The 26,040-nt window shown below is 45.7% G+C and overlaps 2 protein-coding genes across 3 annotated transcripts in view; one reads left to right on the top strand and one right to left on the bottom strand.

Moving 5' to 3' along the window:
- Nucleotides 1-244: 244 nt before the first annotated feature.
- RFC5 (replication factor C subunit 5) lies at nucleotides 245-13,369 on the bottom strand. The gene is made up of 11 exons (XM_060249204.1): nucleotides 13,033-13,369; nucleotides 8,874-8,938; nucleotides 8,274-8,410; nucleotides 6,884-6,963; nucleotides 5,350-5,423; nucleotides 4,718-4,877; nucleotides 4,287-4,368; nucleotides 2,552-2,681; nucleotides 1,647-1,724; nucleotides 1,208-1,262; nucleotides 245-659 (listed from the first exon to the last, which is right to left on the bottom strand). Exons 1-11 carry the CDS (start codon nucleotides 13,089-13,091, stop codon nucleotides 563-565), a joined length of 1,017 nt encoding a protein of 338 aa, XP_060105187.1. The 5' UTR covers nucleotides 13,092-13,369; the 3' UTR covers nucleotides 245-562.
- Nucleotides 13,370-22,324: 8,955 nt separating this feature from the next.
- Nucleotides 22,325-26,040, top strand: part of KSR2 (kinase suppressor of ras 2) — a 306,003-nt gene continuing 302,287 nt past the window's right edge. For both annotated transcript variants that reach the window (XM_060249643.1, XM_060249644.1), the window contains exon 1: nucleotides 22,325-22,893. In XM_060249643.1, the coding sequence (XP_060105626.1) occupies nucleotides 22,681-22,893 (213 nt within the window). In that variant the 5' untranslated portion in view covers nucleotides 22,325-22,680. The remainder of the gene's footprint in view (nucleotides 22,894-26,040) is intronic.

The following is a 26,040-nucleotide window of genomic DNA, read 5'->3' as shown; positions in this document are numbered from 1 at the left end:
CCATTCCAGCAGCTGCAAGTGGAGGAGTGGGGAATCAAACCCTGTTCTTAACCACTACACCAAATGGGCTCTGGACAAAGAGGTGGTTTAGCTGGGCTTGCTTACACCTCTGCTGTTGTATGAGCATCTGTGAAAAAGAAATAGCTGGCAGAAAGTACAGGCAGGATGGGCTCAGAGCTTTTTCACATAAAAACACCAGGCCAAGGTTAAAGAACAAATGAAATAATTACAGAACCACAAACAGTTCCAAAAACAGTCTTCTCTTGTGCTAAGAGTACAGTTTGGCTTGTGGTGACACCTTGAAGGTCTCTACCCAATTTTGAAACAGGTAGGATAACACTGCTGGTAACACATGGAAGCGGGTCCAAACTCAGACAATGAAGGCCTCACAGGACATGAGCTGAAACCTGTGAGCAAATGTTCACTGGCTTGAATCGCCATCTTCAATTACTACCATGATCTCTAGCCTCAGTGAGCTATTCTGAACACAATAAGAGATGAGTGCAGAAGAACCAAGTCCTTGTTTGGCAAGCGATCAACTGCTGGAGAGACTGTCTTGGGCCTAGGCCTCAGCTACAATCAGATCTCTGGTGACTTGGAACGCAGCCACCAGGGCTCCCAGCTGAATCTTCTCGCTTGTTCCTGCAGCTAGACGATGCCTAAAGAAGAGAGGGCAGCAGAAGTAAGAATAAATAAACTGGAAGAAGCATCTTCTACCTACCAGTAACTGTTTGAAAGTCACAACCAAAAGCACTCTGAGCTACTTTTGTTTGGAGCCAGATATGAAGTCCATTAAAACAGATTCTCTTCAGATGCTGCAAGTCACACCACTGTAGGGTCCAATCCATTATCTGCTTTGGACCCAGGTGAATCTCAGGGTTCATTAAAGACATGGCAAGCAATGTTGCAGACCTCATGAGGGAAGGATGAAAAGTTTAAAATTCTGTTTGGAAAAATCATTCTGTCTCTCTCAACCTGGGCAAAAAGCCAAAACCAAATGCAATATGCTAATCAGGTATCCTACATATTTTTAAAGAGGGAAGGGTCTGTGCTGAGAAAATCCCTCTAGAATAAATGCAAGGCTCCACAGACCAGAAGACGGACACTTCCTGTTAAGTAGCTTTTGCCTAGCAGTGAGGGGGTGGGGAAAAGAGATGAGCTGGGATGTAATGGAGCAGCTAGCCCCTCCTCCCACAGAGACACTCACTCAACATCTGCCATCTTGGTCAGGAGTTGGATTCGTACAGATGATGGAAAGTCAACTGGAGAGCACAGGGTCCACCAGGAATATGTCAAGGGAAAAACAAATCTGGTTATCCCACCCTTGTAGTAAAATGGTAATCTTAAAATCTAGCCCAATGGAATAGCGATGCCTCTATAAAAGTGACATTTAGATTTGACACCCAAATCCTTACCCTCTTTCAGTGAACGTGTACTACCCACCCACTCCCCTCTAACATCTTGCAAATTAAACTGTTAGGATATGCAGCAGGAGTATATCAATCATGTTCTCTTGCCTGCCTCCAAGCCAAGATTACCCCCTTTCCTGCATGACCCCAGAGATCAGGATTCCACAAGCTGATGGAAAACAGCCAGAATGATCAGCAAAAGAACACAACTGTTAACTCTGCCTCAAAGCGCTTTACCTCGATGGACGAACAAGTGAATCTCTGTCAGGATGTCATGAAGAGCGAGGCCCTTCAGTGTTTTCAGCTTCATGATATCTAAGCAGGATGTCAAGGTAAGAACTGTAATTGGGGAGAGGGGAAGTTCCAGTGCCTCTGGAAGCTGCTAAAAGAATGCCTTTCCTCGCCAACTGAATTAGGAACACCCAAGGGCATAAAGCCTGCATCACTGCTAAAAAGAATGCATCTTCGGAAAGCTAGAAGAGCAGGAAGAAGTGATTGCACAGTGAAAAAATGTTTTCAGATGTCATGGTAAGGTCTCCAATCTGCTAGAAAAATATTTCCCATTCCCACAAGCATTTATAAGCATGCACGTGTTATTCTTGCCAGTGGGATGAGGGCAGAGAACAGCAGTTGCTAAGCCAGCAGTTCTGTCACAATTACAACTCCCCTTCTTTCTCCAAACCTCTTTGGGTGGTTTGCACAGTGAACTTTCCTCCAATTTTATTATCAACACCCTGCAGTCAAGTTTAGGCTTAGCAAAAGAGAGCAGCTGGCCTTAAGAGCTCCACAACCAAGGGAAGCATTTAACCCATCTTGCCACTCAGTCCCACCACAGGCTATCCTGTAGGCTGCAGAAGCTAAATTTCAGCCACAAATCTGAGCCATCCTTCCACTTGGTTGGGGTGGGAGGGTTCGTGTTTTTACATCTGGAGACGAACTGTTCACAGAAGTGGGAGGGGATGCATGGCTTCTCGCTGTGCGAAGAGCACTGTTGTCCTCTGTTGCTTGAACCAATGCACGTACCTGGATCTGGGCTGAAAGTGACAAGAATGACTCACATAAACACAAAGGACTCAGAAGCATGCACCTGCTGCTTTGTGCCCAAACTTGCAGGTTTCAGAGGAGGGCACCGTAAAGGATACTGCGATAGGCAGTGGTGAAATCTTGGTTTAGCATCCAGTCCAAGATGTTGGCGATGTCAGACTTGAGCGGCTGCCCTGTGCAAGTGTAGACAGTCTCTTCTGTCACCTTCCCAAAGGCCATGTTAGTGCTCTAACAGAAAGGGAAGACAATTGGGTCAGTTGCAAGCATAAGACACAGCCTGGAAGCTGAAGCCACTTCAGCCTCAAGAGCGAATCAAAGCAACTATCTTGTCTCCTTTGAGTCAAACCAGCCAAATGTATCCCCCACCCCTTGACAAAAACCCACACATAAGATCAGCAATGAATCACATGAATTTGGCAGCAAGCTTGGCCAGATTATACAAACCAACTGCGCTACACAATTCCAAGGGAAGAAATTCCCTTGCCCTGACCTCAGTTGCATCACACGGGAACCTGAGGTTTGATGAATAAAGGATTAATAAGTCTCATTTACTGGGCAAGAAATATCAAAAGAGTTGAACCAGAGCCTGGGAGTCTGGCCTGCATTTTGAAACAGCAGGGGTTCGCTGGCCAGTGTGACCCATCTACAGTAAGTACAATGACTAGCACTGTTTGGGGAAAGCCAACTCTGTTAGATAACCATCTTCAAGTACTTTAAGAGCTGTCATGTAGAGAGGATGGTGTGGAGTTGTTTTCTGTTGCACCAAAAGGTCAGACCAGAACCAAATCGAAAGAGTTTTCACTAAACATTAGGAAGAACTTCCTGACAATTACAGCAGCTCCACAGTGGAACAGTCTTCCACAGGAGATGGTGGGCTCACCTTCTTTGGAAATGTCAAACATAGGCTAGAGGGCCATCTAACAGCAATGCTGATTCTATGAACTTAGGGAGGGCAGGAAGGGTTACATCAGTGCTTACTTTTCATAGCCCTTTCTTACCCAGAGAAATGCTGATTGCCATTTTGGGGTCAGGAAGCGATTTTCTCCAGGTCAGTTTGGCCAAGAATCCTGGAGGGTTTTTTGCCATTTTCTGAGCATAGAACAGGGGTTATGGCATGAGGTGTGGGAGGAGAGATATTTGTGAATTTCCTACATTGTGAAGGGGTTGGACTAGATGACCTTGGAGGTCCCTCCCAGCTCTATAAGGAAAGCCCCATCCAAGCCTATGTGGACCTGCATATCTTGGCTGGAGTCCCAGTTTTGCTCAGGAAGGCACTGTTCAGGTTTTGCCCCCTGGCATACTCCAAAGCAAGCACTGCACAAGAGTGAGGAAAGAAAGTGCAAGAGTATGAAGGCTGCAGAAGAAATCGGGGGCCCAGAAGGAACAGCCAGCCTTTACTACAAATTACTGGCAAAGAAGAGAGGACAGCAAGAAGCAAGCCAAGCTTCTAGGGTCAGAGGAGGAAGGAAGGCATGTTACCAAAAAGCTAGCCTTTCTAGCACAGGATAAGTAGTACACACTGGGAGGTAAACAGAGCTAGAGAACTCAAAGAAGCCCTGCTTGCTGAAGCCATTTTAGCTATGCCCATGTCCAAGGCAGTACATGGCCAAATACCCAATGCTGCGGCAAAAAAAAATAAAAATAAAAGGCTCTGTTTGGAAACCCCACAGAAGCATTGGGCTGACCACTGCTGAAAACAGATCACTGTACTATACACATCTTTGATATGGTCCTATAGGGTCTTCCTCATGTCCTCCCCTGGCAGAACATGAGATAAGAAACTGATCTGGCCACTGGCCAGAAAGATGAAAATCAGCACACAGGCTGGCATACCTGTAAGATGTTCAGAGCCCTCCGCATATCACCATTAGACAGTGTGACCAGGGCCTTCATTCCATCATCGCTTATATCAACTCTGAAAGGCAAGGAGGACTTCAGTTGGTGCTGCACTGCCCCTAGGATTCACCCCAAAAGGAATCAATTTGAGTCAGCCTGGCTGCAGCAGCAGCAGCATCTCCTCTTGCTTGCCTTCAGCAATAATCCATAAGGCAGATACCACATTTTGGGACCCCCAATTCCAATTTCAGCTTTCTAAATAGCTCAACAGAGCACCCCATTAACTTATAAGGGAGGCACAGACAAGGGTCAGGTGCAGTACTGAGGCTCCCAGTACAACAAGCAAGGTAACAAGATCCTGCTGGCACAAACAACAGGAAGGAAGGGGGCACTTCAGCCCCAACACAACACCACAGCTTTTGACTCACTTTTCCTGCCCTATAACATGCTGCAGGCGAGGAACCATAAGTTCTGGTGTCAGGGGCCCAAAGCGAAATCTGGTGCACCTGGATTGCAAAGCTGGGATGACCTTGGAGAGGTAGTTGCAAATGAGGCAAAATCGGGTGTTTTCTGTGAATTTCTCAATCACTAGAAAGACAGCACATGGGGACGGGGAGGAGTTCAAAGTCAGCCCACAGATTTACTGAACTTAAGAAATCTAACAGCAACATCCACCAAGGAGGGAATATCTACTCTATCTTCAATTTCCCTCCCACCACAACACTTATAACTTTTCTGTCTTCTGCTACCAAGACTGATTACATGGAGCCTGCATCCAGCAAAATTTCAACCAGCAGAAATTCCAACACTAAGGGAGAACAGGCTCTGGAATGTTATGCTTTCCTGACTTTTCTTATCCTCTGGCGTAGTTCTTGCCAAGCCAATAAACCTGCGCCTGAAACGACGACGAGGAATGCAAAACAGCAGTTGTGTATCTCATAATCCAGATACATGTAATTGAAGAACATGGAACAGCCTGGCTAACTGGTGTCCCCTTCCAAGTTGCTGAACCTTCAGAAAGTCACACACTGGCCTCTCTACTCGCCCAAGATGAGCTTACCACGTCGGAGGGCATTCTGGGCATCCTGTGTCATGGCATCGGCTTCATCCAAAATCACCAGTTTAAAGCCTTTCCTAACGAAAGAGATGAAGACAGGGCAGTTGAGGGCTGTACATTCATCCATAGCTGGAAAAGCAAAAGCCTGCTACAAGAAACAACACAGAGACACTCATCCACACTGATGCAGCGGGGGGAGGGGGGGAGAGAGCTGAACACAAAGGTGCAGTTAGAGTGGTGTAGTGGCTGAAGTGTTGGACTAGGATCTGGGAGACCCTGGTTTGAATCTCCACTGTGCTGTGAAAGCTCGCTGCCTGAGCTTGGGCCAGTGTCTGTCTCTCTTTCAGACCCACACAACCTAATCTACCTCCCAAGATTGTTGTAGGGATAAAATGGAGGATAGGAGAATTATGTAAACTGCTTTGAGTCTGCACTGGGGAGAAATGCAGGCTGCAAATGAAGTGAAAAAAATTACCCACAGAGAACTCTTTAGCAAATGACTTAATAGCATCTTTTGACAAAATCTGCAACAGGCAATCAGGATGCTGTCCTGGGCTGCTTTCCAAAACACAAAGCAGGCCACTCATAAGGCTGAGGCATTAGGGGAAAATACTGCTCACAACACCTTCCAGTGCATCTCAGTTCATTAATACTGGCCCTGGCCATTCCTGAATCAAACAAGAGGCAACAGAAATAAGTTAGTTGCTTGTATTGCCACCTACACACAGGGCATTCGATTTCCCCAAGCATTCAGCTGAATGAGGAACACAGCCAGATATTTAAAACTGAAGTGAAGTTTATTACAAAACAAGTAGCAAAAAAAATGGGGGAGGGAGCCAAAAACCCACTCACTCTGCGTAGTAAACCACCACTCAGTCATTCAGAAAGCTCTGTTTATTTTCAAAGCTGCTCTGTTTAACCCGAATGTAGCAGATGTCTGAAGTTGCTTTACAACAAGTTCAGTTGTTTGCCCATCTAGCTGAGAATCAGCTTTGACTGGCAGCACCTTCCTGAGATCTGTCTCACCATCAGATTTTAGCTGGAGCTTCTGGAGACTGACCCTGGGACATGTGGTGTGAAAGCATAAGCTCTGCCACTGAGCCAGAGGATGCCCCCTCTCCATCACTGGGGAAGGTGTTAGGGGAGGGAGGACTGGGCTCTGTCCTGACCTCAATGCATCTGGGTGAATGTCTGCATAAAGCCTGCACAGCAAAGGGAATGCAGGTCCCTAATCAAGAGTCCTAAACATGTACAGTCACCGGCTCTATGCATACATGCACCCAAACAATAGATGATGGAAGTGGCTATTCTGTGCATGATCCAGCGCCTCCTCTCTCCATGCATTCAAGCAGCACACTTCCATTTTGTTCATATTTAGGGGAAAAAATACTATTGTCACCTAAGTCTGAGAACTGGAAGAAAACAGTGTAAAATTCCCGCTCCCCTACAGCTTCTAATTAATCACTCTCTCACAATTCTCCTCCCCCCTTGACACTTTTTTCAAAAGAAAGAATTTAGGAGGACTTCTGACACTTACTTAAATATGGTCCTTGTGCTGGCAAAGTTCAAGATAGGTCCTCTGACAATATCAATGCCCCGGTCGTCTGAAGCGTTCAACTGTCAAGAGAGGTGTAAGATATAAAAAGTAAGATAGCAACCTTTCATCACTCCATCAGATGAAGTCAATGAAAAACATTTTGGTACACCAAAAAGGCACTCCTATCTGGTTTGGCAATGGATTTTTAGAAATAATCTTAACACTGATACTAATATAATATAAAATCACAGCCCGTGGTGCCATCTTAGAAAAGCCATTCCTCACCACATTGCAGAGGGGATGACTCTTCTAAGAGAGTGCCTGTTGTGACACATATATGCAGCATCATTGAAAAACACAACTCAAAAAGGGGAAAAAAATTTCTTCGAAACCTATTAAGTGAGCTTTAAATCTATTAATTTGCTGATAGCCCTGGCATCAAGAGATAGCCAAGCAGACACCAGAATCGAAGTAGTCGTGCCAAAACAGATAAAATGGAGGTAGTAACAGCATTATGGGTCTAAACCTGGCATCTATTTGGACACAGAGATGCTATCATAAACATTGCTAGACAAACAGTGCCATCCTAAGAATACTTTCCTGGGAATATGCTCTACTGAGTAGACCTATATAGGATTGCTCTCAAAGTCTAGTAGTGATGGTGCCTGTAAATGTAATGACTGAGCCTTGCCTCTCATTGGAAGCCCCTGTCCTGGGGCTCTGCTCTAAAATAACATCCTAAATTATGGGATGTTGACTTCCTCATTGCATTAAAATGAAGAAAGCCAGACAACTGTTTCTAAAAGCAAAACACAATTTTCCCTCTAATACAGATATTTTTTCCTAATACAGATTAAATGCAGATATTTTAATTTCCTAATACAGATTAAAGCAACTTGAATGTGAGTGATTTGAGTAGGGAACAATATATGAGGGGAAGAGTTAAGGAGACCATCCATTCCATTCTCCCCCCATCCCCCTGGGAAACCACAGTCCTATTAGCTGCAATCTATAAAAAGGAAAAAAGTCCTTTAAGATTAACAAAGAACTTCACAGAACATGTAGATCCACCTAGAATCCTCAGGTAGCCACATGGTCAAAAGTTAACAGTGTTCCCTCTAAGCTTTAGTGTAAACTAGCTCACAGATTTTTAGCCTCCGGCTCACACACTTTTGTCTTAGCTCAGGAAGGATGGTCCCAAACAAGCTAATTTATGCAGTAGCCAAATCACTTGCTCACAGCTTTAATACCAGTAGCTCACAAAGCAGAATTTTTGCTCATAAGACCCCACAGCTTAAAGGGAGCATTAAACCATTTCTCCACCTCCCCACTCCATAAACAGAATGACCCAGAGCCTGGAGAAAGCACAAGAAATTCTCTGTCCCCTTACTTCCAGAACCATTGATCCAAACTCTTTGTCTTTGTAAAGTTGTTTCGCACAGGCCAAAATGGTGGAGGTCTTGCCTGTCCCTGGAGGCCCATAGAGGAGAAGATGAGGCAATCGGTCTTCACTGATGAACTTCTGAACTGGAGAAAGAATGGAAAAGAACACTTCCACTTAACATTGCAAGTGTATTATTTATTGCTGCTGAATTTGAAGCAGTTCAATGTAATATAATGGCTCAGAATCACAAGCACCGGCTCTTACGTAAGTGTCATGTAGTGGCCAGCTGGAATGGCCACTGTAGATCATTCTGGAAGGAGAGAAACTCAAAAGGCAATTGGTCCAAGCCAACATAAACAGCCTTGCTTCACCCTCCAATACAGCCTAATGAAATGGGCCCCTTGTGGAAACCACAGCTTATAGGACCCCTTAAGATGACAAGAACCATGATCAGATAAAGAGCATTTCCTTAGGAAAACTGTCCATGTCTCTACCTCCTTTGGGGAGTCTCACTATTCAGATACCTCAATGGCGATGAAACTGCATGTCTGCTATGTGCACTGAGAGGATCACTCAAAAATAAAACTGCATATATTCAGTACTTACTGGTACTTAGAATATCCTGATGAGAAATTAGATCCCCCAGCGTCTGAGGTCGGTATTTTTCTACCCTATTAAAAAAAAAAAAGTACAGCACTCAGAACCGAGATCTGAAGCATTTAAAAAAACCCCACATAAATCCCTATATTTGGTGTAATCATCAATATATTTATACTTGTTTTATCAGAATTAAAACAGATCAGTTCAGGATAACAGCTTGCCATGTGTATTTTTTCATGAAGCACTAGGGAAATTTCAAAAGCTGAAGGACAAGTATTCACAAAACACCGCCCCCCCCCCAAAAAGAAGAGTTAATTTTGGCAATAAATTAATGTTATAATCAGTGTTCCCTCTAAACTGAGTTAGTGTGAGCTAGCTCACAGCTTTTTAGCCTCCAGCTCACACATTTTTGTCTTAGCTCAGGAAGAATGGCCCCAGAGCAAACTAATTTCTGCAGTAGCTCACAACTTTAATGCCAGCAGCTCATGAAGTAGAATTTTTGCTCACAAGACTCCACGACTTAGAGGAAATATTGGTTATAATATGTTTAATGATACATTATTAAATAGTTGTGTTTTTGGTGTGATAAAACTTCAGCTTGCTATCCAAAAATGAAAAAATTTCTGTCCAAAATTCTGTCAGCTTCTTATAAACTAGCACTGCAAAACATTCAGTAAGTATTTAAAACGCCCTCAGGGACAACACATATATTTCCATGTACCTGAGAGATCAGGCTTAAGTTCCCCAGCCCTGAACAAACTACAGAGAGTAGCAACAAACATGAATGGAAAAGACTCAGCTAAGAGAAGAAATAGGTTGGTTCCTCTGACCAGTTACATATAGTCAAAAGTGCTCCTTTTCATGGCTCAAGCATCTTTAAGAAAAGCATGCCAAAGATGGATTTGAAGTGTTTAATGAGTATGTATATTAAATGCTGTCAAGTCTGGCTTATGGCAACCCTATTAATTAATTATCTCCCAAATGTCCTATTGTTAACAGCCTTGCTTGGATCTAGCAAACTGAGGCCTAAGGCTTCCTTGACTGAGTCAATCCATCCCAATGGGTCTTCCTTGTTTCCTGCTGCCTTTAACTTTTCCTAGAATTATTGTTTTTCAATGCACAAATCTGGGTTTGTCCCATTTTTTAAGACCAGTAGTTTCTTAACTTCCTACATTCAAGCAACCGTTTTGCCAAGGAATCCCCAGGAACAATTCCTATTTATATACTAAAGTTCACTAAAGCTCAAACTAGGCAGGAGTGAGATCATGGATCTCTTATCAGTCTTCTAAAGACATAGTTATGAAGAGCCCTGATTTGAACTGTGTGCAGAAGGCAGAGGTAGGTTATTAAAAGATTTCAGTAATTAGCCCAAGGGTGGCCAAACTTGCTTAGTGTCAGATGTTTGAGAGCTGCAAAGCACAAATGTCAGATGTTTGACAGCTCCAAGGAAGAAAGGAAAATAGATGGGAAGAGGTAGAAAGAAAGCAACTTTAACTTTAAATTGACAAATGCCTTCTTCAAGCTGGCTGACAGGGCAGTGGGGGCTTCAAGAGCCACATGTGGCTCCCGAGCCACAGTTTGGCCACCCCTGAATTAGCCCCTTGTCCTGATTGATATTAGTTTCTTTAAAAGGAAAATGACACATAGCCATTTTTTTTATTTAAAAGGCTACAACAGTACAGGGCAGCACATTTAGATTTGCAAGATAATCATTGGGTCTCATGCATGACAGTGAAAAAGATTCTGGGAAGATGTGATGATGGTATCCTAGCATCTTATCTGCTTCAAACCTGATAGTACTTAGAAATGGTTTCTGGTGTGAGATTTTTTGGATACTATCATTTATTAATTGAAAGTGAGGTGCATTTGTTCTTGACCTTGTACATCTAAATACATCTCCATCTATCTGAGATCTCCCACTTTTTGGAAACTGGCCAGTCTTGAACTTTTTACTGACCCTGGAAAGACTGCTTGAAGAAACTGTAACACCTCAGCAGGGAAGTCATCCTCTTCATTACCTGATATTGATCACAGCCTTGTTTCCCCAGATGTTGTGTTTGGCTCATGATTAAGTGGTTACAAAACAGACTAGCTGACAGTATCTAGCTGAGTCATGTCATGCGGAGCATTCGGGCCACTATGCTGCCGTTGAGGAGATTGTTTTGTTGTATTCTATTGACTTTATCAAGTGTACAACTGCAATCCACAGATCAACTTCAGTGGATTGGAGCTGAAATTTGTTATGATATATTTACTATCACATCAGATTCTGTAGCCCACTTATTTAACACATTTCCTACTGTTCCTGTTACACAATCAAACACATCTGGATATAGAAACAAACACAACCTCATCATTTTGGGCTTTGTGTGTGTGTTTTAATTCTAGAAGGTGGTCTTTTTTAGAGCGACATTATTTGAAAAATCACAGAGCTCTTGTGCTCCAAGTTGTTGCACACACATGACAGCCTTTATTGGCATATATAAGTATAAGATAGAGGGTCAACCAGGTTACATATTAAAAGAATACGTAATCCATACAGAATAAAATTAGGATTATAAAAGAAAAACAAAGTAGCAACATAGTAAAACCTGATACATAGTACTACTTATCAGGATGAGTAACCATAGATCTATAAAAAAAAGTTGTTGCAGTTTAATTCTTGTGAGGTTCCGTATGAAAAAGAGCAGCCTCGTATCCTTCCTGCTCTTTACACATTTCCCGAGAAATCTGGTTTGCATAGACCACCCTAAACAATCCCATCTTAAATTATTCTCCCAAATACGCCAATCAGCTGCTAGTTCCACATGGCCACAAAGGCAGCCCCAATCTTTCTGCAGATGGTTAATTATCATATGGCAATGTGCATAATATAGCCTAGAGATCCTAAAATTGTCTAGCAGCCAGAAGCTCTAGCTAGTGTTATGCACCACTAGGTGACAAGCTAGACTTTTTTAAAGGCAGGAGACATTTCAGAGGTGGTTTGCCTTTGCATCATGGCCCAGGTACTCCTTGAAGGTCACTCATCCAAATAATAGCCAAGGCTTCTGAAATCTGACAATAGCAGGCTAGCCTGTGCTATCCAGGTCAGGGTTCTGCAGATGGTAGCTTAATTTCTTTTACATATCTATGCTTGATTCCTATCATGGACTTCTGCTGTATTTTTTTTTTAATTTACAAGCTTGACTCATACAAAACACTGTCTTATACACTGGGTTGCCAGTTTCAACTTGGGAAATTCCTGGAGATTTGGGAGCAGTGCATGGGAAGCATGGAGTTTGTGGAGGGGAAGGAGCTCCTTGGGGATGTGATACTTTAACTTTAAATGCATTCTCTAAACTGCCAGCTGGCTTGGCGAAGTGATTTAAAGAGATAAATACCTTCTCCGAGCTGACCAACGGGGTGGTGGGGACTTCAAGAGCCACATGTGGCTCCCAAGCATGTTCCCTCCCTCGTTGTGAGCTACTGGCATTAAAGTTGTGAGCTACTGGATAAATTAGTGTGCTCTGGGGTTATCCTTCCTGAGCTAAGACAAAAATCTGTGAGCTAGCTTACACTAACTCAGCTTAGAGGGAACACTGCTCCTGAGCCACAGTTTGGCCACCCCTGCCCTGGATTGTTAAGATCTACCACATCCATCTTTTTATCCTTAACTTTATCCCACTTCAACAACTCCTAAGCAGCAGCACCATGCAATGTAAATGCAACTTTTAAAAAAGCAGTGTTACCAAGGTTAAGATCCCCTCTCACGCCTGTGAGGAAGGCATTCATATTTTACCCTCACCTCCCCGCTCTTCTACTGTAGTGCAATCCAAAGCAGCCTGAACAAGATTCCCAAGAAATCCCCCTTCCAGGCACTGACCAGATACAAAAGTCTCAAACTTGTAATGCTGCTAAAATTAAACAGGCTTGTAACAAACCTACTTAATTTTAGCATGGTGGTAAGTTTGGGACTCCAACCCACAACACAGAATGAGGTTTATGTGGATAGGAAAACACACTCTATGTATGCTCAGGAGAATTATCACTATTTCAAGAATGCTTTACAAACGCCTTAGGCAATAATAGGAAAAGCTAGACACGTAGAAAACAAAATAATAAATGGCGGGCTAAATCAGCAATTAAGCCATCCCAATATCCTAGCAACAACCCATCTCCCTATTACCAGGGCAAGTTCGTGGCCTTTGCGGCCGCCGTCTTTTCCAAAGTAGCCGTGCGCTCCATAACGACCAAAGCTCCCGGTTTCGCTTTAAAAGAAACACGGTCGCCTCCTTTCCCTGGCGCGAAAATGACGAACTCCCGACTCTCGCGAGACTTGCGCGATGCCGACTCCGCCCGCTCCTGGTTCTCTCGGTCCTGGCTGCGTTGCTAAGGCCTCTGGTAACTATGGGGCGGGGCTTGCTGCAACCTTGATGGGGAAAGCAGGTGTTTCTCTGCCAGGATTGCGTAGACGGTGAGCAGCTGCCGCCGCCCCCACCCTGGCCTGTGATTCAGACCACATGGATGTATTCCTCAAAAGCGCCTCTCTTATCTCTCTGGCCGCGGGGAGACGGCTAAATATCTGGTGGTGGGGGGTTGTATATGCATATAGAGACACAAAGCAGAAAAATGGCCCCGGAGCAAGCCAGGCTCAGCTGTGCTACAACCTAATTCTGCAGAGACTAAGATGGGTGTTGGCTGGCCCACTGCAACCTCCCCGCATTGCCAGCAATGGGCAAGTCTACACCCAATTTGGGGTGCCAGACCCTGGGTGGGAAATATATTTCAAATACATGGATATTTGGGGGGGGGGGTGACCTGGGAAAGGTGGGGTTTGTGGAGGGGAGGAACCACAACAGGGTACAATGCCACAGAGTCCACCCTCCAAAGCAGCTGTTTTCTCCAGGTGGGCTGGTCTCTGGAGTCTGGATATCAGTTTCTCCAGTTCCCACCTGGAACTTGGCAACTCTGACACCAATAGTTGGTACCTTGTCCCTGCAGTGCCAGCAGGGCTACTAGAGCTTGGCTTGTTGCCAGTATTCCTCTTAGACAAATGCCCACTGGGATCTTTCCCCACACGTTAAATGGATAATCTGGCTCTTAATAAATCGGTTATGGCTGTTGTTGTTATTGTTATTTTGAGTTTACACAATACACCAAATGCTAACATACTGATGTGACTTCATTTTTAACTAGTCAAAATTTAGCCTTTTTAAACCTTGTATTATTTGAATGTTGCCAATCTCCAAATGTCCATAAAAGAAAGAAAACTACTCCCATCTGCTTCTGTAGTTTTAATGAAGTCAGGAGGTGTAGGTTCCTCCCAGTCCCTCCTACAATGTGAAGTCAATCATCACAATTGCAGATAAGGGGAAATGATTGCCTTGTAATTCAGACCATATGTGGTTTATTTCCCAAATGCACCTATCTTATCTCCCTGCCCATTATGGGATATTGATAGATATGTGCCAGCCATGTGTGTGAGTTTAGGTATATACCATAATATATATATCAATCAAAATATGAATATGTATAAATATACCCACCAAATACTATTAAAATACACTGTTGGGGGATGGTCACTGAATTTGGAATGCAAGTATGCCCACGGACCTGGCTGCGAATGTTGCTCCTAGAGTTGCCAACTGGCCTGGAAAAACTGTGTTCTGTCCCTTTAATACAGGATTAACATGTGAAATAGACAGATGAAGCTTTTCATGGCAGGGTGGTAAATAACATCACTAGGTAAATAACAGCCCATTAGGCCTCTATTAAAAGGACAGGCCATTTTTCTCCAGGCCAGCTGGCAACCCTAGGTTACCAAATGGCTAAAGGGAAAAAACCTGTCCTGCCTCTGTGTTTTGGACAGACATTATCGATAGACTCTGCAGGTACAGTTAATGTCACTCCCCCCACCCTTCCATGGCCAACAGCAAGCCACTGTCATCACCAGCCAATTGTTGCAGATCCAGCTGCTTTTAAAGGAACAGCTACAGGGCTGGTTGCCCTGCCATTCAGACTGAGCCCTGTCAAAAGCTGTGCTTTTAAATTATCTTTCTGTGTACAAGAGGCAGAGGTGGCTTGCCATTGAATTCCCAAGTGGGGACTCTGCTTAGCTTCCAAGAGCTCTCCAGATGTTTTTTGCCTACAACTCCCATCAGCCCCAGCCATTGGCCATGCTGGCTGGGGCTGATGGGAGTTGTAGCAAAAAAAAAACCTGGAGAGCTACCATTGGCCACCCCTGGATACCATGCTGCTGCCCCCCTCCACAGGGAAGCCAATGAGAAAGAAAACAAAATTGATTAGGCCTGCTGCTGTGCCTTTAACAGAGGTTTGTTGCAAAATTAGCAGATGGAGCTGGCTTTCATAGACATGAGCGCTTGCTAATGGCTGAAGATAAAACTGGTTTTCAGGGGACTGCTGGGGGTGTGAAATATTTGTAACCCCTTCCCCAGAATTTTTAATAGCACCTAGTGTGATTGGTTTTCCAGACTGAACTCAAAAGAGTGCCTGCCTAAGAATCTTATATAGTGTGAACCTAGGCATGCTAAAATAGAACCAAATATCCCAGAATTCAGCGAAAGTATAGCAAAGAGATTTTATTTCTGAATAAACACACATAGGATAAAACTGCCTTGGTAATATTGAGGATGCTTAATAAGAGAGCAGTGAGATAATCTTCTTTTGTATGGTTATTAAAAAGGTAAAGGTAGTTCCCTATGCAAGCACCAGTCGTTTTCGACTCTGGGGTGACGTTTTCACGGCAGACTTTTTACGAGGTGGTTTGCCATTGCCTTCCCCAGTCATCTACACTTTCCCCCCAGCAAGCTGGGTACTCATTTTACTGACCTCGGAAGGATGGAAGGCTGAGTCAACCTCAAGCTGGCTACCTGAACCAGCTTTCGCTGGGATCGAACTCAGGTCGTGAGCAGAGGGCTCCAACTGCAGTACTGCAGCTTTACCACTGCACCACGGAGCATTATGGTTATTACCTTGGCATTATACCTGGATGAGGGTGAAGGGGGCTGCAACCTTAAATAGTGTTTAACCAATTAGAACAAATTATGTCTGAAACTGTTCTTATTAAGATTGTAAATTGTGCTTCCTAAGTCCATATATCTTTAGTGGGAATTTCCTCACTGTATGCAAGGAATCAGGGGTTCTTTTATGAAAAAGCCCAGCAGGAACTCATTTGTATATTAAGCCACACCCCCGACAAAGCCAGTTGGAACTGTGTTACTATGTATTCCTGCTTAAACAAAACCCTGCAAGGAACAGCCCTGACCTTCACAGCCCAGGTTACCCTGCTTTTATCCAATCTCCGAAGCTACACAGGGTTGGCCTTGGTTAGTATTTGGATGGAAGACTACCAAGGATTCCCAAGGTTACTATGAAGAGGAAAGCAGCTGCAAACCACCTCTGAACATCTCTTGCCTTAAAAACCCAGCAAATATTTAAAAATAGTATTTCCATATGAACAGCACTAGCTTGTGTTTTTTTTAATCTTCCATATTTCAAAAAGGTATATGCATTGGGGTCTTAGTAATATACAAATGGCTTTAATAATCAACTTATAACTCATTAACGATGCTGAACTAAAAAATTTCTGGTCTGTTAAACATGAAATGTTGCAATTTATGCATGTTAAACTGATGTAGCCTTCAGTTATAGAAGGCTTTGTGAACTACTAGTAGAAAGGCTGTCTACATGACCAGTAACATAATGGTTAACATTTCTGTAGCACTTTTCAGTGTGTGAAGCTTTCTTATTAATTCTTACAACAGCCCTATAAGGTACACAAGCATTTATCTCCATTTTCAAGGGGGGGGGGAGGCTGAAACAGAAAGGGGTGCTTAAAGACGCCTAGTGACATTTGGACAGAGGTAAGAACTGAACCTCAGCCTCTCCAGATCATAAAATGTTATCAGCTATGACTACAGTGTGGGTTGCTTTTTCAAATCTTTTTGTATTCTGTAGCCACTTACATATACACAGCTAGACCAATCACTATAAATGACTGATGATTCACTAGCTTGTAATTAAACTGATGTTTCTCTTCTTGACCCCGCCCAAATTCAGCAAGGCCCTTTCCCTTCATTTTCTCCCATGGAACTTATGAAGTTAGTCCATACTGAAGCACTTTCTGTCACTCACTCACCATCCACAGGGGCCTTCTCAAAATTCTGGAAGGTTGTCAGGGGAGTGGTTCTTAGAGTTTTTTACTCTTTCTGCATCACATAGCCTGAAAGAAGTTTGAGGGAAGGAAGGAAGGAAAGAAAATAGATAAGGGAGAGGTGGAAAAAAAGCAACTTTAAATGCATTCTCCAACCTACCAGTTGGTTTGGCTTGGAGAAGTGATTTAAAAAAACAAATGCCTTCTCTAAGCTGGCCAACGGGGCAGTGGGAGCTTTGAGAGCCACACAATATGTGTGAAAGAGCCACATGTGGCTCCAGAGCCACAGTTGGCCACCCCTGACCTGGTTTGAAAGAAGTTCTCTAGAAGTACAGTTGTTTCTAAAGAATGGAGCTTTACATTCTCGTAGATCAGCAGTTCTCACCCAACTTTCCAGAAATGCAGCTCAACCCCCTGACACGTCTACACCAAGAGGTTCTCCTTTTGACTAAAGTTTCACAGTCTTGAGACATTTTCCATCAGCTACCACAATACGTTGCTATCAGCTTTGAGGACGGTGTTTGTGGTTGTAGGCTACTCAGTAGTATGGTAGATTAAAGATATGCAAAGTGGGAGGGAATGGAGAGTATCAGCTTTCTTGACTCCTAGTTACTATGACAGGGTTGTTTGTGAGCAGGCAATGCCTCTCTTAGTTGGTAATCTGCCCCTCTCTGGAGGGCAAATTTAGGCTTCAAGAGACGTTGCCTCACTAACTTCACACGGTTTGCTTGTGTGCCCTTTTAAACTGTTGCTAGATGAGTGCTATCATTTTCAAATCTCCACACAGTGTAAAGTTTCACCTTCTAACGGATGATGTTGCATGGTTGGAGGGACTTGCGTGTTATGAGATGTCAGTAACCTCGGATACCACCCCCAAATCTACAAAAATTTCCTGCTGTGGTTAAGGCTGCAATCTTGAGCAGTTACTTGGAAGTAAGCCTTACTGAAATAAATTTGATGGTGTGAAGCTGTTTAGTTAGGCCCACGATCTATTTCTGTTGATACCAATGCAGTAATAACAAATTTTAGACAGAATGCCTGGGGTCCCCTCATAGGATTGTCAACTCCAGGCAGGGAAATTCATTGAGATTTTTGAGGTGGAATCTGGGGAGAGTGAGGTTTGGGAAGGGGAGGGGAGGGACTTTAGCATGGTACAATGCCATAGAGTCCACCTTCCAAAGCAGCTATTTTCTGCAGGGGAACTGATCTCTGCCATCAAGAGATCTCCAGCTACCACCAATGTTCCAATTATTTTTCCCTGCTGAGCAGCATAGTTCACATCCTGAGCAGAATATAACTGCTGTCATCTTAAAATGGACAATGGACAGGGCAAGACCCGGCACAGCTCCAGACGGCTGCTGTGTGGGGCTTCCTGTGTTCATGAATGGCTGCTCACATGCATCGCCTAGAGGGAACACTGGCTACCATCTGGAGTTTGGCAACCCCAAAGGCTCTAGCCACTCTGGCTCAGTGGGAGAAGGACCCAACAGAGGCTGAAGTCAAAGGAAGAAGTCTGCCTAGCTTGAGTGTATGTGAAGTACTGGCAACCCGCATAGGGTTTTCAAGGCAAGAGATGAACAGAGGTGGTTTCCCAGTACATTCTGAGAACTGTAGTTCTCAGAATATCTGAAATTAATGACAAAAAGGAGCTCCCCACCATTAAGTCTAAACTCAACTAACCAGTGTGTTGCTGTCAATGAGAGCCAGTTTGGTGTAGTGGTTAAGTGTGCAGACTCTTATCTGGGAGAACTGGGTTTGATTCCCCATTCTTCCACTTACAGCTGCTGGAATGGCCTTGGGTTTGCCATAGCTATCGCAGGAGTTGTCCTTGAAAGGGCAGCTGCTGTGAGAGCCCTCTCACCCCCACCCACCTCAAAGGGTGTCTGTTGTGGGCGGAGAAGATATAGGCAATTGTAAGCTACTCTGAGTCTCTGATTCAGAGAGGAGGGTGAGGTATAAATCTGTAGTCATCTTCTTCTTCTTCATGCTTTAAAGACATATTGCATGGTTGGAGGGACTTGCGTGTTATGAAATGTTAGTCTCATAGGAACAGAATAATACCTCTAAACTACATGTGACACTGGAGTTCCATGAGTGGAACAATCTGGACTGGGACTGAGGAACTGCTTTATGCCCCAGGAGTGGTGAGGCAGGTATAATACGGGCACATTGTCTCCGTCTTAAAACAACTAGGGCAGCGAGCAGTCATGGAAACAGAACAAAAATAAAAATCTTCTCCACCCCTGTAGCCCAAATCTTCATCCTTTCTGTCTCCCCTCTATGGCTGTTTTGGTGGCCAGCTCCTGTCCTACATCATGTTTGGCCCTAGAGAGATAACATGCTCTCATCAGGGTCCCATGAATGCTTGGACAAATTTATCTGGTCCATTTTTAAGTACTGAACAGTAGTACACAAGCATCCTGTCTTTCTGTTCCATTAGATACAAATATCCTCACAGCAATGGCTCAGTTCTTAAAGGGGCCAGTCTAGTAGCAGATGGATGGTACATTTGTAATGCATTTATTTTATTTGCTTACTTGCTTACTTCATTTACAATCTGCCTTTCTTGCTAAGACTCAAGGTAGGTTACACAATTCAAAACAAAGCAATAAGAATCATATAATATGTGCAATAAATAATACAATCAAAGTGATCACTAAGTTAAGAGAACAGTGTGCTCAGAACATAGTATAAAGCAGATGATAAAGATGGATTACAAGAGTGGAGAACTATGTAATAAAAACACTATAGTATATACAATTAACAACGCTATGAAAACTGCCTGAAATTTCACAGGCATTAACTACAGCTCTGATCCATTTAGAAAAATGCATGCTGGAAGTGCACATGTTGGAAAGCAAATAACACTTGAGTCAACAGAGCCAGGGAAATGTATATTTAGGCTGGTGTGAAAGTTGCCTTAAAAATACTCGCAGGACACTTTCTATATAGGTACTTGAAGTTTTATGTTTGAATTTTAATTGCCTGTGAACATTTTACAGAGCTTCTTTCTGTCTCTACCTTCCTACAGCATTGTTTATTGGATGCATTATAATGCCCTTATCTCATGTTTCTCCCATTGTAAAAGGGGAGTTGTGAAGGGAAACTTTGGGTGACATGCCATTGCTGTAATGTGAAGTAATTCTCACATGCTTACGAGTGGAAGCACTTCGATACAGAAAACAGTTGCTGTTGGACAGTAGATTCAGGGCACAAAAACAAGGAAGCACTTCTTCACACAAAATAATGATGATCTTGCAGAACTCACAGCAAGATGTACTGAGAGCTGCTAGCTTAGATGGGTTTAAAAGCAGACTAGAGACATTTAAGGAAAACAAGTCTGTTGGTGGCGGTTAGTCATAATAAAAGAATCAGAGTTGGAAGGGACCTCCAAGGTTATCTAGTCCAACCCCCTGCACAGTGCAGGAAATGTACAAATACCTCTCCCCAAAAACTGCCACTGACACCTGCTCTACTCCCAGAAGATGTGGGGGGGACCCTCCAGGATCCCTGGTCAAACTGACCTGGAGAAGAACTACTGCCTGACCCCAAAGTGGCAAACAGCATTTCCCTAGCCAGGAGAACTAAGCACTGATGCCACCCCTCCTGCCCTCCTTCTCATGATCTGCTGAAGTTCACAGAATCAGCATGGCTGTCAGATGGGCATCTAGCCGCTCCTTAAAAACCTCCAAAGGAGGAGAGCCCACCACCTCCCAAGGGTGCCACTGAGGAACTGCTCTGCTCAGGAAGTTGTTCCTAGTGTTTAGTCGAAAATGTTTCTGGTCTGACCTTTTGGGGCCACAACACCAACTCCACACCATCCTCTATATGACAGCCTTTCAAGTACTTGAAGAAGGCAATCGTATGATTAGAATGAAACTTTTTTGTTCTGAAACAATGTACCTCCAGTTACCATTTGGTGGGATCTAAGTCCTACAGTATAACTAGAAGGCCTATAGCGTGCAATCAGTACCCAGACAGATGACTTTCTGGGAACACTGTGGATGTTCCCTTGAGTTTTATGACAGAAGAAACATCATATATACTAAATAAATAAAATCTGCTTGTAAAGTCTGAAGGGCATGTTTATAAAGGAAACCAGGTTGTAATTATTTGTGAAATTTTATATAACTGATCATTTAGGGTTATCAAGGGGCCTGTGTGTGTGTGTGGGGGGGGAGATATCGTGTCCTTTTTGCAGAGGCTTAGTGTGAAAGTGTAGATGACTGGGGAAGGCAATGGCAAACCACCCCATAAAAAGTCTGCCGTGAAAACGTTGTGAAAGCAATGTCACCCCAGAGTCGGAAACGACTGGTGCTTGCACAGGGGACTGCCTTTACGTGTGTGGAAAGGGGCAGCTGAAGCTTTTCATTCCATAAAGGTAAATAACATCCCACTAAGCCCTGACCTGGATAGGCCAGTCTCATCAGATCATGGAAGCTAAGGCGGGTGGGCCCTGGATGGGAGAGCATTAATGAAGCCAAACTATAAATGAAGCCAGAGTCTCTACGCAGAACAAATGTCTCTTGCCCTGAAAACCCTTATGGGGTTGCTGTAAATTAGCTGCGGCTTGACAGCACTTTCCACCACCATCACCAAGACTAAATTAAGTAAACAAAACTGAGGGCTTCCAGGAGAGCAGCATGATGGAATAGGATGCAGTGGCAGATGGATTCCCGGTCAAATCCAGCAAGGCCACTCTCCTGTTCTTTACCAGGCCGAGGCCCCCAGGTGTGTTGATAGCAACAATGGAAAATGTTGGGGGGTGTGGATAAATTCTCCTATGCGTTATCAAGATATAAAGTTCATGGCCGCTGTAAGCTGGCCCTCTTTTGAACCTGGCCTTTTAACAGGAGTTCGAGTCGCAGCCATTCGCAGGTGACCGTCGTTTTCACTCCAAGCCTGCGGGGGGGGGGGGGGGGAGAGACTTTGCACCTGCTGGTATCTAAAGCGCAGCCCTCTCTTAAAGGCACAGGAGCGCGGCAGGTTCTCTCACCCCCCCCCTCCCTTCCTTTGGTCACCCGCTCGGCTCTTCGTTTCTATCCGATCCACGCAAGAAGCGACCCTCAGTGGGAGCGGCTCTCCGCCCCAGGGCCCATGATCCAGCCCGGGTTCGAATCTCCTTCAGGCTGCGTTCGAGCACCGCGCGGAGCTACAGGCGAGCACCGCGCGGAGCAGCGCCGGAGGCAAGCGGCCAAAGTGCCTCCCCCCACGCGAACCCGAGCGAGGGCCCACCTCCTTCCTTCTCGCGCCGAAGCGCAGCAGCCGTCGGAGGCGCAGTGTGAACGCGGGCCGCGGCTCCAGCGCGCCCCGCCCCGGCCCCTCCCCGAGAGGCGGAGCTGTCGCTGCTGCTGCTGCTCGGCGCGGGGCGGGCGAACGAGAGCGGCTCGCATGGAGGCGGCTTGACAGGCGGGCGAGCGGTGGCGGAGGAGGAGGAGGAGGAGGCGGCGGCGGCGGCGGGGGGCGGCTAGCTGCAGCGGAGGGAGGATGCCGCTGGCTCCCCCGGCGGGGCTCTGGTGAGGTCTGGCGCGGTGGGGGCGGCGAGGAGGGGGCGGCCGCGGCGCCGCCGCCTGGGGGGAGCGGGCCGGCGGCGGCATCCCCCTGATCCGGGAGGAGGACGAGGACGAGGAGGAGGAGGAGGCGGCGGCCGAGGGGCGAGCGATGGACGAGGCCGCCGTGCCGGCGAACGAGGAGCAGCCTCCCCCGCCGCCGCTGCCGCTCCTGCCGCCGCCGCCGCTGAGCCTGCAGAAAGCGCTGCAGCAGTGCGAGCTGGTGCAGAACATGATCGACATCAGCATCTCCAACCTGGAGGGGCTGCGCACCAAATGCGCCACGTCCAACGACCTCACGCAGAAGGAGATCCGCACCTTGGAGGTAGGCGGAGGGGACCGCCGGGGGGGGGGGGGGGGGCTCGTTAAACCTGGTGCGGAGCCTGGGGAGGGGGGTGTCTTTCCGAGCGCTGGGCCCTCGACGGCTGCCGGACGCGCCGAGCCAAGGGGGGCCTGCCCGAGACCTGGGCAGGTGAGGAGCGCCACCGAGGCTGCGCGCCCTGCAGGTGTCCTAAAGGTGCCGCCGCTCTCCTCCTGAGCGAAGAAGGGGGGGGGGATTTCCCCCTCCTTCTGCTGCTTCCCGCCCCCCCCCCCCCCGGCTTTCTACTTGTTCTTCTATTTACCCCTTTCCCACTCCCACGAGCATTCTCCACCTTTGTGGGCACTCCGACCACAGATCCTCCGCCGTGGTGATTCCTAAAGGCCGCCTTTGCAGGGGGAGTTAAAAATAAACTCGTCTCCGTGGATTCTATGAAAGCCGGGGGGGGGCACCAGAGAAAAGAAGGGGGGGACCCAAAGGGCTCTTGGAGTAGCTAATTGGATGGGGGGGGCATGTTTGCCAATAATAATAGCAACCCTGTTGGGAAGAGGGAAAGCTGGCACTGGGATTTGCCATGCGGTGTGTGTGGGGGGGGGGGAGTGGAGGGAAACACATGTTTGCTGTGAGCAAGCTAGGTGCTGGGCAATGCTCCTTTTTAAAACTCCTGGATATTTACTTTCTCCTGTCCCCCTGTCTAACATCCTCCCTTCCAATTTGGATGGGTCTCCTCAGGTCTCTGGATTGGAATTCATCAACTTTGTTGTTTTCTCTAAGCCACAAAGCTTTCCCCCCCATCCAGTCATTCACCTGTTAGCCTCTAGCTTTCCTCCTCCAGTATTGGATGACCACATGTTTGTGTTCCTGTGTACATCAAGCAAGCTGGGCATTATGGATCTGGTACCTTTCAGAGTTCATAGAAGGGAATGCATGGCTTTGCAGCTGCTTCTCTTGCCTTTAGCGCCTGTTTGTTAGGTGCAACTGCATCTAGCAAAGTTCTAGCCTTCTGTGCCATGAAGTAAGTGTTGTGTATGAACTACTCTGTTGTATTCTTAATCCTGCTGTTCCTCCCGGCAGCTGGTGCTTCTCCCTTTCTCCTTTTATCCTCACAACAACCCTGCGAGGAAGTTTAGGCTGAGGCAGAATGATTGGTTGGGTCACCTAGTAAGCTTCCATGGCGTAGCAGGGATTCAAACTTGGGTCTAACCGCTACACCAGACATATAAAAGCCACGGAGTGGAGTGGGTGGACTGTCTGGCTCTGTGACTCCTTGGAAGAAATATGACTTTCCTTGCATGTATGATCTATGATCCTTCCACTGCTAGAGACCTTCTACCTGGCAACCAGGCAGCTGAGCCATGACCCTTCTCCACAGAAGTTAAAAAGCAAAGGGAAAAGAGGAATGCCTAAGCCATGGCTGATGTCTGCCTCTCCAGCATGGCTGTGTGAATGTTAACTGGCTTGTATCCTGTCGTCTTCTTTTTTGTACATTTGGCCTGATTCCAGTGTGATGCAGCCATTATCTATGCGATGTTCCATGTGCCAACATTGTGTTATTTAAAGTGGACCCCCGCATGTGCAATGCGAACACACCAGCGCCAACAACTGCTTGGGCTTTGGATCTTTGCTGGACTCTTTTTGAGTAGGAATGCGCAGGAACACACTCTGGCTGGCCTGGTGGTCTAATATGCAAATGAGTTCCTACTGGGCTTTTTCTACAAAAAAGGCCTGTGTGAAACAATGGTACTGTCAAGGGGTTATTAGGCAAATTATTAGGCTACTGGGCTTTTTCTACCACAAAAATAAAGGCCCTGGATCTCTGTTATATGAATTTTGCATGTGTGTGGATGAGGGTCCCATTTGAACAAGATGCCAAGTGTCACACAGGTAAGGTTCTTCTTGCCTGCCAGCATCCTCTTGAAATTAGGTAAATACCAGTGACATGTGTGTATAAAAGGCCGAATACCTGCTGTCACTGAGTCAGAGCACTGTCACACTGTGTTCAGTGTTGTCTGCTCTGCCTGGTAGCAAGTCCTTAGGAGTGAATCTCATTCCCAACACTGGCAGCATTGGCTGTAGTGGAGATGCTGGGGACGGAAGCTGGGACCCTCTGCACACCAGACAGGTGCTCTACTGTTAAGCCATGGCCTCTCCATGCCTTAAGTGAAAGTATGAAACAGCTGGTGGGTTTTGCTGATGGCAGCTACTAGCTTAAGTGGGTTTTTAAAAAATAGGATCAGGCAAAGTCATGGTGGGTCAGTGTATTGGTGATTTTTGGTCACAGTATTGAACGTGAACTTTTTTTATACAAAAGCAGTATGCATCTGGTTGCTAGAGCAGAATCAGCAGGGAAGACAGAATCAGCAGGGAGAGCCAGTTTGGTGTAGTGGTTAAGTGTGTGGACTCTTATCTGGGGGAACCGGGTTTGATTCCCCACTCCTCCACTTGCAGCTGCTGGAATGGCCCTGGGTCAGCCATAGCTCTGGCAGAGGTTGTCCTTGAAAGGGCAGCTGCTCTGAGAGCCCTCTCCAGCCCCATCCACCTCACAGGGTGTCTGTTGTGGGGGAGGAAGGTAAAGGAGATTGTGAGCCACTCTGAGACTCTTCGGAGTGGAGGGCGGGATATAAATCCAATATCTTCATCTTTCATGCCTTGTTTTTGGGCTTCCTGCAGAATTTTGCAGTCTGCGGTTGGGAATGGGATGCTTGACTAGGTGGGCCTTTCAACTGATCACTCTCCCTCCTTCTTGAACAGGAAGACCCCCCTCCCCACATCTCCACTTTTCTTGTTGGTGGTAATGGAAAGGGTCATCAAATTGCAACTTATGATGACCCTGTAGGGCAGGGGTGTCGAACTAATTTGTTATGAGGGCCAGATTTGACATAAATGAGATGTCATTGTCGGACCAGGCTGTGTCGTGCCGGGCCATGTATATACCTATTTAAGATTAGGTAGCAGAGATATAAACTTTTTAAAGGATACAGACAAACACTACTAAAGATTTTTTTTAAAAACTTAAGATATGCTTAAAACATTAGCACTTCTTGGTCTTAAAGGTACTTTCTTTGTATTTCTCCCATGGGATCCAGGGAACTGGGCAAAGGAAGTTCTGGCTCTTTCCCTCCCTCCCCAGGGGACCGGGGGGGGGGGGGGAGC

The sequence above is a fragment of the Heteronotia binoei genome, chromosome 11 (assembly GCF_032191835.1).
Source record: "Heteronotia binoei isolate CCM8104 ecotype False Entrance Well chromosome 11, APGP_CSIRO_Hbin_v1, whole genome shotgun sequence".
In the NCBI taxonomy this organism is placed as follows: Eukaryota; Metazoa; Chordata; class Lepidosauria; order Squamata; family Gekkonidae; genus Heteronotia; species Heteronotia binoei.
The sequence above is the reverse complement of the archived record's forward strand: the minus strand, read 5'-3'. Positions and strand labels throughout refer to the sequence as shown.

Excerpts from the sequence above, each read along its gene's own strand:
- RFC5 (XM_060249204.1), bottom strand. The coding sequence starts at position 13,091 with ATGGAGCGCACGGCTACTTTGGAAAAGACGGCGGCCGCAAAGGCCACG. Across the intron at positions 5,424-6,883 it reads AGCACAAGGACCATATTTAA|GAAAGGCTTTAAACTGGTGA; the intron begins GTAAGTGTCAGA and ends CTCTTTCGTTAG. Across the intron at positions 1,263-1,646 it reads TCACTTGTTCGTCCATCGAG|TTGACTTTCCATCATCTGTA; the intron begins GTAAAGCGCTTT and ends TGTGCTCTCCAG.